The following is a 13103-nucleotide window of genomic DNA, read 5'->3' as shown; positions in this document are numbered from 1 at the left end:
ACAGGGCAGGTCTCAAGAGATGGACTAGCACTCGCCCCAGTTGTACGGACGACTTTGCTAGCGACTACACTGACGAAGCCTTTCTCTCATTTGCCGAGAGATAGTTAGAATAGCCTTCAGCTAAGTCAATGGCTACGACCTAGCAAGGCGCCATAGCAATTGATAGTTATCGTATGAAGCATGTCTCATCAAGAACGATACCTCACGCCAGCCTGCTTGAGTTTAACGCGTGCATTTCGGCCTTCTCTAGCTACACAAAAAGTGGCGACGAGGATGGGATCACGTTGCCATGAATGTCCAAGTCCACAAAAAGTTTATTGTCCTGTTGACGACAAGAGCGACTGTTTTGTGCAATTTGAACAGACACTGGTACAGAATCACTTGCTAAATGACGTGATTTCCGTCGATGTCAACGCACACTTTTTGTGGGACGCACACAGTCACTTGTAGAGAGAGTGGTACTGGGCGGAGTGGAATTAACTACATGAATGTCCATGGGCGAAGGTTCATGAGCCTGAGTATTCTTGATCCCATTCCAGCTCGATACAGGAGCTGCAGTTTCATTGCTCAATAACGACATGTACAAACAACTGGACACACCTCCGTTGCGTGCTGCAAATGTTACGCTAACTACATATTCAGGACAGCATATCCCTGTGTTAGGACAGTGCAGCCTTCTTGCAACATATAAGGGACAAACAAAACTTGTGTCGTTTTACGTTCTTCGTTCTTCTTCTGCAGTGAACTTGTTTGGTTTAGATTTATTTCAGTTGTTTAACTTGTCGATAGTAAATCAGGTCCTCTCAGTGAACCAGACTGTGCCATCAGCCAGTGTTTCTCGTCTATGTGAAGAATTTGCAGACATTTTTGCACCGGGCCTTGGTTGCGCTAAGAACTATCAAGCACATTTGGAACTGAAAGTAAACGCGCACCCGAAATTTTTCAGAGCGCGCAATGTTCCCCACGCATTCCGTGATGAGGTCGTCAGAACGTTAAACAATTTAGAATCACAAGGTGTAATTGAACGTGTGCCGGCTTCTCTCTGGGCTTCACCCTTAGTAATTTTGCAAAAACCTTCCGGGAAATTGAGACTTTGTGTGTACTTCAAAGCTACAGTGAATTCGCAACCCGTGACTTACCATATTTGGGACATGTAATTAATGCCCACGGCATACATCCCAGTCCAGAGCACCTCCGTGCCATACAAGACTTGCCTTCGCCGCAGAATTGAAGCAGCTACAGAGTGTGCTGGGAAAACATTATTATACTAACTATGTGCCGCAAGCCTCTTCCATTTCAGCTCCGCTTCATCGCTTACGCCGTAAAGGTGTTCCGTTCATCTGGACGACGGAATGTGAACGCGCCTTTCGCCAATTGAAATCGGCGTTGCTTTCTAATACTTGCCTTACGCCATTCGATCCCCGGAAACCCCTTTTGTTGATGGTAGATGCATCGGATTTCGGGATCGGTGCTGTGCTTGCGCACAAAGATGGTTCGCATGATCGCCCTATTGCCTTTGCGTCCAAATTGCTCTTGTCAGCGCAAAGAAATTATTCACAAATCGAGAAAGAAGCTTTGGCTCTCGTGTTTGGTGTTACAAAGTTTCACGATTTCTTGTATGGTCGTCACTTTACCATCATCACAGACCACAAACCTTTGACGTCACTTTTTCATCCGAACAAGCCTGTACCTCCACGTACAGCGCAGAAATTCATTTGCTGGTCTATTTTCCTCTCGCAGTAACGCTACGATATCTTGTATCGGTCCACTGCTAAACACGGAAACGCCGATGCGTTGTCCCGTTTGCCTGTTGCTGAGGATAAAGCATTCGATTCTTCCAAACTTGCTTGCATGTTCATTGATGCGGAAACCGATGACGTGGTCGAATCGTTTCCGATTGATTTTCGTCCTGTAGCTACAGCCGCAGCTGCTGACCCTGTCCTTGCTACCGTTTCGCATTTTGTTGCTACGCAATGGCCTTTGTCAAAGTCATGGATCGAGGATCCGTTGGTTCGCAGATTTTTTGCTCACAAGGAGAGACTTTTTGTTCGTCATGGTGTTTTGCTGTTGCGTTCTGATAATGATCAGTCCAGAGTCGTGGTCCCACGTTTGTTACAGTCCTCTGTATTACGGCTTCTCCACCAAGGACATTGGGGTATAGTGAGAATGAAACAACTTGCTCGTCAGCACTGTACTTGGTTCGGAATCGATGCTGCGATTACGAATATGTGCTCTTCTTGCATGGCGTGTGCCGAACAACAATCCGCACCTCCGCGGAAATTCTTTGCATGGCCGAAAGCCACGTCCCCTTGGCAACGCTTGCACATCGATTTTGCTGGTCCATTCTGGAATGCTCGATGGTTGGTTGTGGTCGATTCTTTCAGTAATTTTCCTTTTGTTGTCCGGATGTCTTCCACAACGTCATCTGCCACCATCCAAGCGTTGTCTGCTATCTTTTGTATTGAAGGTCTTCCACAGACTGTTGTTTCCGACAGTGGCCCACAATTCATGTCCGCAGAATTTCAGTCATTCTACAAGGCCAATGGTATTCAACATTTGACGTCCGTGCCGTTTTCGCCTCAGTCAAACAGTGCTGCTGAACGATTGGTCCGGACTTTCAAGTCACAGATGTTGAAGTTGAAAGAGTCGCATTCTCGGGAGGACACGTTGTTGCTCTTTTTGTCTTCATATCGCTCTCAGCCCTGAGATGGTCGTTCGCCGGCTGAGTTGCTCCACGGTCGTCCCCATCGAACCTTGATGTCTTTGCTGCATCCGCCTCATCAGGTTCCTGTGCAGCGGCAGACTCCTGCTTTTGCTCCAGGCAACGTTGTATTCTATCGCAACTATTGAGGTTCACGGCGTTGGCTCGCAGGGCGCATTCTTCGCTGCCTCGGCCGCGCGATGTATTTGGTTTTGGGGGCCTCTGGTGAGGTGCGTCGGCATCTCAATCAGCTGCGCCTCTGTCGTCGCCTGGGTTCTGCCGCTCCCCGTCTGCTTTCAGCGACGGTGCTGTCCGGTCAGCGCCCTGGGGACCCATCTACTGGCTCGCCTCATCCCCAGGTGTTACTGACGCTGCCTTCCATTTAGCCCCATGGCGTTGCGCCGCCGCCTCAGCCGCCGGCGCCGGCGCCGCCCGCAGTGGACGCGTCGCTGCAGCCGCCAAGCGCCTCCCTGGGTCACGCGCTGCCGATTGCTTCCCGTGACCAGCTGTCCTCCGCCATGGAACTCTTGCCCGCTCCGGACCAGATGTCGTCTTCGCCCGTCGGGTGCCCCGACCAAATGGAGGTCGACCCTTCAGCCCCTCCTGTATCTCTCAGGGCGCATACACCGCATGTTGACGTGCACCCTGGACTAGGTTTTCAGGCGTTTCCTAGCTCCCCTCGGACCGAATGGCAGGGTGCGGGTGGCACAGCCTCGCCTGTTGTTAGGCTCCCCACCTCATCGCATACGTCAACATGGGGTCCTCCCCACAGCGGGCGGAAGCCTTATACCACGACCGTTCGCCGATTTGCGGGGGTGGAATGTGGTGTCACCGCCAGCCACCGGGCCACCACACTTGCTTGGTGGTAGCTTTAAATCGGCTGCGGTCCATTAGTACATGTCGGACCCGCGTGTCGCCACTGTCAGTGATCGCAGACCGAGCGCCACCACATGGCAGGTCTTGAGAGACGGACTAGCACTCGCCCCAGTTGTATGGACGACTTTGCTAGCGACTACACTGACGAAGCCTTTCTCTCATTTGCCGAGAGATAGTTAGAATAGCCTTCAGCTAAGTCAATGGCTACGACCTAGCAAGGCGCCATAGCAATTGATAGTTATCGTATGAAGCATGTCTCATCAAGAACGATACCTCACGCCAGCCTGCTTAAGTTTAACGCGTGCATTTCGGCCTTCTCTAGCTACACAAAATTGTCAATCTACTGTATTGTAATAAAAACCATTAATGTGATTTGCTTGAACTGTTGTATAGCTATCTGAGAAAGCAGCATCCCTTAGGCACCCTATAAGAGATGAGTGGGGAGGATACCACACATAATCTATATCAAAATTATATTTACTTCTAATTTTGTTACTGTAAATCACACAATTCATTTTAAATTCACTCTTATTATTAAATAAAAATATCATTAAGGAGTAGATGTATTGGTACATTATTGTTAGAATCCTAAGTACTCCCGAAGGGGCTTCTACAGGATCTTCTATTATCAACTACATAATATTCATTCCATACAGCAATTATTATTATTTCTCTTTCCTGTCTCAGACATTATGTCTGGTTAAAAATGGAAAAGTGACGCAGACCTTGATCAAGCGTGACTTCCTTTTAACTGTACGGTATATGTTACATTGCATTTAGGAATTTTCGGGAAATTGAACATGTATCAATAATTACATATTTCTGTAGTTGCATATATACGTTTGGATGTAGCTGTATTGCATTGATGTACTGGTGGATATTGTGTGGTATGACTCCTGTAGTTGATAGTATAATTGGTATGATGTCAACTTTATCCTGATGCCACATGTCTTTGAATTCCTCAGCCAGTTGGATGTATTTTTCAATTTTTTCTCCTGTTTTCTTCTGTACATTTGTTTTATTGGGTATGGATATTTTGATTAGTTGTGTTAATTTCTTCTTTTTATTGGTGAGTATGATGTCAGGTTTGTTATGTGGTGTTGTTTTATCTGTTATAATGGTTCTGTTCCAGTATAATTTGTATTCATCATTCTCCATTACATTTTGTGGTGCATACTTGTATGTGGAAACGTGTTGCTTTATTAGTTTATGTTGTATGGCAAGTTGTTGATGTATTATTTTTGCTACATTGTCATGTCTTCTGGGGTATTCTGTATTTGCTAGTATTGTACATCCGCTTGTGATGTGATCTACGGTTTCTATTTGTTGTTTGCAAAGTATGCATTTATCTGTTGTGGTATTGGGATCTCTAATAATATGCTTACTGTAATATCTGGTGTTTATTGTTTGATCCTGTATTGCAATCATGAATCCTTCCATTTCACTGTATATATTGCCTTTTCTTAGCCATGTGTTGGATGTGTCTTGATCGATGTGTGGCTGTGTTAGATGATTATGATTATTATTATTATTATTATTATTATTATTATTATTACCATACCTGCACTTCACTTGTAATGATGCGAAATATACTGAAACTATCTTATATGACATAATACACAAATTTTTCTCATCCAACAATACAAGACTTTTTGTCAGTTTCATACCTTGGTAAGCCACCAAATTCCCATTCTGCACAAATGTAAGGTCCAGGCCTTATCAACATTAGAAGATTAGCTTCGTACACCTTTTGAATGAATAAATCTAGGTTCAAAAAGGCAGAGAATTCTTGGTCTCCATCTCCAAAGTCGTAAACACCTTCCTCAGGCTCATGTAAGTTCCATGGTACATATCTAAAAGACAGATTGACAGTCAGATCTTTTAACTTTTATCATTAAGTAAGTTCATAAATATTTATAAAAAATAATTAAGACTGAAAATTTGACCCAAAACCACTGTTTAAGCAAATGGCAATATTTGTTTTAAGATTTTTGCCTAGAATATGTATATGATCAAAATAACACAATGAGCTTCACCTCAAGATAGTCTTTTGGCAATTCACAAAACATGGTTTTTTATGTTTTAGTTTCTCACATAATGTTAGCCTGACTTATGATATGCAAGCTGCACATACTATTTGGTGAACTATTAGTATAATTACACTTTCTTATTTGTACACATTTGTGTAATGTCAATAAAGTAAAGAAAAAGTCCCAGGCAATTCATGCCATCTGCTAGTGTATCTGACACTTTCAAAAACCATCAATCTTATGTTTCCCAAATATCTTAGCACAAAACTAATAGAATATTTAGGAGTGTGCATTGCTAATAAAATGGCATATGGGCAGTGTGTGGTAGGAACAAAAGCAGTACTGAGAGATGTAAGTTAGACATATAGAACATATAAATGTGAACTTACGTCTCAACCGCAACAAGTCCCAAAGCACTAATCTTGGCTATGCGATCTTCCCAGTAGGAAGGATGCACTCTGAAATAATGAAGTGCACCACTGAATATAGTGAGATTCTTATTGTTTAGGTGGAAACCATCAGCATCTGCCACAAGCCCAGATTCTATTGATGAACCTTGGTAGTACTTGAGAACTGGCTGCAGTTCTTCATCTGAAACAAATGTAATTGCTCTTAAATTAATGTATTAGTAAAAAAATAATGTGCACTTACTAAGCAAGTACAAGGGAGAAGGTGCTTAATAACATCTAAAAATTTATATTATTTATTTCCTTATATTTTCATTATAATCACTCATTTTTTTAGTTAAAATATAAAAGCTGTTCCTTGTCCCCAACACCATTCATGTGCTCTAGGCTCACTTACTAAAGCACAGAAGCTTAAAATGTATGTGCTAGCTATTGTTATATTGGCCTCAAGTTGCTTCAGACAAGTGATACTCAAATAATTATATTTCAGTGGTTGCTAAGGCAAGAAAATGCATTTTGTAAAATGGTGGTTTTGAGGTTCACTGGAGTTAAATACACTGACATATACACAACACTTTTGATTAAAAAGAAGATTCCGCTATAAAGAAGGTGAATATATATTCAAAACATTATGTAAATAAGTTAGAACAAATGATGGTGAAAGAAACTAGAAATGCATGAAAGCTATCATATAAAAACAAACATTTGGTTATGGTTTGCTGCTTTGTTTTTATATGTATGCAAATGAGTGATGATAGTAACAATTATGCATGGAACACATGTGTTTTAGTGATTACCAAATCTCAATAACTCACTTTTCATAGCTGAAAAGACTGCATCAATCATCACATATTAGAAATACAAACAATAGAGCATCTACACCTAACTCTGCTACAATGATAAATTTCCCCCTTTCCTGTTCCAGTCACAAAAGGTATGTGAGGAGAATGATTGTCATTAGGACTTTGTACCAATTCAAATTTCTCTAATCTTCCCATCATGGTCATTTCGTGAGATGTATATCAAGCAAAGTAATATGCTGTCTGACTCTTCTTGGAATGTACACTCTAGGAATTTTAACAGTAAACCTATCAGTAATCTGCAATGTCCCCTTTGTCCTAGACTGGTTAGCAGTATTTAAGAATCAGTGTAACTAGGTTTTGTAAGATACTTCCTTTGTGAGTGAATTACAGTGCCTTATGATTCTTCCAATGAATATCATTCTGGTACCTGCTTTTCTTGAAACTAGGTCTATGTGGCAATTCTGCTTTATGTTGCCCTCTGCATATATTACTAAATATTCTACAGTTACTATGGCTACAACAGTTGATTAGCAATTGTGTAATTGAAAAATTATGTATCTTCCTACCACACACAGACACATACACACACACACACCTGTGCAGCTACACTGGGCTGTATGGATACACAACGCCAGGATTGCAGTTTGACAGTTGAAATGGGGTGGAGGATTGTGGATTAGGTGGGGTGGGTAAAGGGAAAAAGAGGTGGGAAGTGGGAGACGGGGTTGCATTGGGGTGGCTGGTGGCTTGGAAGGATGCAACTGGTGTGAGGGTAGGAGTACAGGAGGTGGGAGGCAGCAAGTGTACAGGATAAGAATGCAAGGCATGTCCCCATCCCTATGCCATTCCTATTCCAAACCCATTGCCACTGGGATCATATACTTGTGCAAGATCCAGGTGCATAACCTGCTCAGCACTCCAATCCTGTCAAAGGCATATACACTACGTGCTCAAAAGTATCCAGACACCTGGCTGGAAATGACTTACAAGTTCATGGCAACCTTGATCAGTAATGCTGGAATTCAATATGGTGTTGGCTCACCCTTAGCCTTGATGACAGCTTCCACTCACACAGGCATACATTCAATCAGGTGCTGGAAGGTTTCTTGGGGAATGGCACACCTTTCTTCATGGAGTGCAGCACTGAAGAGAGGTACTGATGTCGATCAGTGAGGTCTGGCATGAAGTCAGTGTTCCAAAATATCCCAAAGGTGTTCTATAGGATTCAGGTCAGGACTCTGTGCATGCCAGTCCATTGCAGGGATGTATTATCGTGTAACCACACCGCCTCAGGCCATGCCATGAACAGGTGCTCCATCAGGTTGAAAGATGCAGTCACCATCCCTGAACTGCTCTTCAACAGTGGAAGCAAGAAGGTGCTCAAAACATCAATGTAGGCCTGTGCTGTGATAGTGCCATGCAAAACAACAACGGGTGCAGGCTCCCTCCATGAAAAACATGACTACACCATAACACCACACCTCTGAACTTTACTGTTGGCTGGCAGATGACGTTCACAAGACATTTCCCATACTCACATCCTGCCATCAGAGCGCCACATCGTGTACTGTGATTCGTCACCCCACACAACATTTTTCCACTGTTCAATCGTCCATCATTTATGCTCCTTACACCAAGCAAGTCATCGTTTGGCATTTACCAGCGTGATGTGTGGCTTATGAGCAGCTGCTCAACCATGAAATCCAAGTTTTCTCACCTCCCGCCTAGCTGTCATAGTACTTGCAGTGGATCCTGATGCAGTTTGGAATTCCTGTGTGATGGTCTGGATAGATGTCTGCCTATTACACATTATGACCTTCTTCAACTGTCGGCAGTCTCTGTCAGCCAACAGACGAGGCTGGCCTGTATGATTTTGTGCTGCATGTGTCTCTTCACATTTCCACTTCTCTATCACAACAGAAACAGTGGACTTAGAGACGTTTAGGAGTGTGGAAATCTCGCATACAGAGGTATGACACAAGTGACACCCAATCACCTGACCACATGTTAAGTCCGTGAGTTCCGGCGAGTGCCCCATTCTGCACTATAATGTCTAATGACTACTGAGGTTGCTGATACGGAGTACCTCGTAGTAGGTGGCAGCACAATGCACCTAATAGAAAAACAAATGTTTTTGGGGGTGTCCAGATACTTTTGATCACATAGTGTATATCCTATCCCATCAGAGGCAGGGTCACCTAGAAAACAGCCATCTCATATACCAGCTATGCTGCAAGTTCTGCAAAGCATTTTATGTGGGCTTCACCACCAACCAGCTGTCCACCACAATGAATGCCTACTGCTAAATTGTGGCAAAGAACAGAGTTGACCACCAAGTAATGGAACATAATGCTGACAAAACATGCTTCAGTTAAATGGATGCTTCAAAACTCATGTCACCTGAATCCTTCCCCTCAGCACCAGCTTTCCTGCACTAGGCAGATGAGAGTTATCCTTACTACACATACTTCACTCCCAGAATCGTGCTGACCTCAATCTTCACTAATCCACTGCACCCACACCCTCTATCCACTAGTCTCTCCCTCCTCTATCCTGTCATACCCTCCCAATTGATGCCATCACATCATCTTCATTCTGTGCTGCACGAAAGCTGCCAGCCAGCCCTTCCCAACACTTTCTCCCATGTTCCACCTCTTTCTCCCCCTTACATTTATTTATGTTGAGGGTTTGCTATCAGTTCCAGCACTAAGTATCAGTCCTCTGCAGACCTATTTGCATTTCACTATAATTTTCTGAAGTTGCAACTTTAATATGGAGGGGTCATAATTACTACCACCAACTGACGCAAGTGAATGAATATGGCAATACATGCAGAAACATTCTAGTAAACATGGGTCCACAAATGAAACATTTCCAACAAAACTGCAAATGTGTGGTTAGAAGCCACCATTGAATTCAGTATAAAATTTTAGTATCCCCGCCAGTGGATATTGATATGAACACAGATGTGCTGGTACGGATCTCAAAGTAGAATAATGTGGTAAGCTGTCACAGACACCACTTACGAAGCACTGCATGGGCAGAACCCCTGTCCAAAATGTTTACCTATCAGCAGTGATAAGCCAGGGCTGTCAGTTCTTACACATATTTCAGCTGCCTCAGACCTGGCCTTCGCTTAGTGCTCTCTCTATTTCTGTGCACTTAGTTGTACAATCACTCACAATAGTCACATTTGGTGTTTATCTTTGTGCTCATATCTAAGGTGTTTGAACTTACGCTCCACCATAGACAGACTAAGATCATTCATTCATTTCCGTGTGTGCTCAGCACTTCCAGAAGGTAGCAACTCCGATTGTCTTGTTGTTTCCCTCGATCAGGTCCTGTGTTGTGCAGGGCTGTTCAAGTTGAGGACAGATTAGCAGGTGGGCCAGGTCTTGTGTTGTTCCACACTTGCAGGATGTATCTCCATCAGCTGGAAGAATGCCCCATTTTTGCATGTTGGTCTTGCAAAGAGGAACGCCCACCGTAAGACAATTGAGTGATCTCCAAATAGGGTCGGGTAAGTCATTTCCTGGAGCTAGCTCTTCCTTTACAGGGATATCAGGTGGTAGCTTGCTCTTCCACCTGGTGATGCAGTTAAATTCTGGTGTCCCCTCTAGTGGTTGAGTCCTGGCGATGAAGCTCTTTCTCGACTTCAGTCGACCGACTACAGCCTGACGATCATGTGGGATCATAAGTTTGCTTAGCCCTCTCTACATCAGCAGCAACAGCCCTTCTAATAGTGGGGGGAGCTATTCCAACAATCAGGTAGATTTTATCGACTGGAGTTGGCTTCGTACATCCCGACATGATTCGGACGGTCTCATTCATTGCAATATCAACCTGTTTGGTGTGAGTGGATGCACTCCACACAGGTGAAGCATACTCTGCAGCGAACAGTCAAGTTTCGTTCCCTCTTCTGAGGTTCAGCCCCAAGACTTTGTAGTCGAGCTACCATTAGCTAGCACAGTGACATTTGTATTGTACTGACAATCACAGTTTGTGGCATCGTCTCACCCTGAGCATACACAAAAGTGGCAATGTAGGACATTCTTATGTGTGTGACACTTTTCTTCTTCTTTTTCTTTTTTTTCATAGTGCTAATATGAGGCCACCATGGACCTGCTACTTTTTCAATGCTGGAAGGAGCAGCACTAAAATCTGCAGCAGGTGCAGATGCAGAAAATACTCAAATAGCATGCAGAACTGACCTAACTAATGCCGCACTGGTGGAAGGCCAGGTGCCCGCAGAGAACCTCTCTCCCCTGCACCATTCACTGGCTTTGATGAGTCTTGCTGCATTCCCAGGTAATGATTATTGTCGATCCACCTGATACAGCCAACTTGTTACAACATTTGAAGCCCTCCACTGAGCTCGAAAAACATACCTCTGAGAAATTCTGTCAATTGGGCACACCACAATAGTTTGGACTTCAAAGCCATGATATGGCAGCAACACAGTTCCAGTTTAACCAGCACCACAAACATCCCAGGCAGTCTTATGCAGCCTGGATAGTAGAGCCACAAGGTCTCTCATGCAAGTGTCAGTTTGAGTGTCCCCACTGTGCTACCTCATATGCATACTTGCTAACTGTGGACATGATTGTCCAGTTAGCACATAATGCCATCATCCAAACTAGGACACTGGCTTTGTCTGACACCTCCTTAGCCAAAGTTGCCCAGAATGCTGAATCACATGAACTTATAGCAGCAGCAAGGGATGCACTTTCCAATAACAGGTAGTTGGCGAAGGTAGATAGACCACAATGTCCTGTAGGGCGGCAAAGTGTTTGTGTCTTCTGCTGAGCCACCATGTGATGATGCCTTTGACGATTCAAGTGCAGCGGTGTCACAGTGATCCCTGGCGGCTACAAATAAGTCAAAAGGTTGTGGTCCCAACCTGGAATATTTTTCAGGCTCTTGGCATTGTTCTCATTCCACATCTGTTTCCACTCAATAGGCCAGTCAGCTGTCCTGCCCCAGTTATTACGTGGTATACATTACACAGGACTGCTCATTTACAAGTACCACATGTGGGGTATGTTGAAGAGAAGGCCATTTGGTATCAGTTTGTGACAGTCAGCGAGACACAGGGCAGCCGTCAGAGGCTGTAATGTTTACCTTGGCCTCAGATGTTGCCTCTGGCACCCCACAAGTCATCACTCCAGGCATTTTCTGATAATGTTAGTCACGGATGGACAAACAAATGAGTTTCAGGTAGTTATGTGAGTGACAGTCAGCATCATTAACTTAGAAATGTACAGGCTCCTTGGTTGAGCTGCTTTGCAGTGGACAGTATGTCTAGTTGTGTCTCATAGTAAACAGCATGTTCCTTTATGGGGGCTTTTCTTTCTTTCTTTCTTTCTTTCTCTCTCTCTCTCTCTCTCTCTCTCTCTCTCTCTCTCTCTCTCCCCTTCAGCGCATTATAAGAATGTGCGGAATGGAAACTTACACTGCTAGTGGTTAATTCATTTCTTTCTTGCGCTCTCTCTCTCTCTCTCTCTCTCTCTCTCTCTCTCTCTCCTTCAGCTCATTATAAGAATGTGGAATGGAAACTTACACTGCTAGTGGTTAATTCAGGTTTGGCAAAAAATATTCTTGGATTTGATGCCTTTTCTGTATTCGGTTTCCAGAGAGTGGACAAAGAACATTTAGTGTCAGTCAGTCTCCCATCAAGATTTGAACTCTTTATCACAGTAATGTGAGCAGCTGCTTGAGAATACCTTGGGTGGAGCAGAAAATTTTGAGGTGTGTGTCTCCCCCTGCCACTAGCAAAACCTAAATTTTAGTACTCCCCCCTCCCCCCCCCCCCTTCCAATTTCCTTTGCCATGTGTGATGAAGTTCAAGCTGAGTTGAAGTTCTGGTGGAACTTTGGTGTCATTTCTCCCATTTCGTCAAGTCAGTGGGCCATCCCTCTGGTGGGGATTCAGCAGCCAAGTGGCATCATGCACCCTTCAGGCAATTTTAAAGAAACAATCAGTGTGCAATGTGTTATGGACTTATATCCAGTTCCATGGCCAGAGGAGTTGTAGATGAAATTGTCAGAAGGCCAGTATTTTTCCTACATCAACTTATGTGAGGCATACCTGCAGTTGTCAAATGGATGACCCTCCTCAGTTTCTTAGTAATCAAGCACCTTATCAGTTTAATAGCTTGTCCATCAGAATTTTGTCTGTGCCAGGAATTTATCAACAATATTTGGAGCAGTTGGTTCAAGACATTTCCTGTTGCATCAACTACCCTGTTTACATATTAGATATGGGTTATACATGAGAGGAGCATTTA

General features: G+C 43.8%; 1 protein-coding gene across 4 annotated transcripts in view; it reads right to left on the bottom strand.

Moving 5' to 3' along the window:
• The window catches only part of LOC124802904 (beta-galactosidase-1-like protein 2), a 137695-nt gene that overhangs the window by 47970 nt on the left and 76622 nt on the right, over positions 1-13103 (bottom strand). For 3 of the 4 annotated variants that reach the window (XM_047263968.1, XM_047263969.1, XM_047263971.1), the window contains exons 2-3: positions 5997-6198; positions 5245-5430 (exon numbers count right to left, since the gene is read on the bottom strand). In XM_047263968.1, the coding sequence (XP_047119924.1) occupies positions 5245-5430; positions 5997-6198 (388 nt within the window). Of the gene's footprint in view, positions 1-5244; positions 5431-5996; positions 6199-6829; positions 6848-13103 lie in introns of all 4 variants that reach the window. The other variant, XM_047263970.1, reaches the window with a different exon arrangement.

This window comes from Schistocerca piceifrons, chromosome 6 (genome assembly GCF_021461385.2).
Source record: "Schistocerca piceifrons isolate TAMUIC-IGC-003096 chromosome 6, iqSchPice1.1, whole genome shotgun sequence".
Taxonomy (NCBI): Eukaryota; Metazoa; Arthropoda; class Insecta; order Orthoptera; family Acrididae; genus Schistocerca; species Schistocerca piceifrons.
The sequence above is the reverse complement of the archived record's forward strand: the minus strand, read 5'-3'. Positions and strand labels throughout refer to the sequence as shown.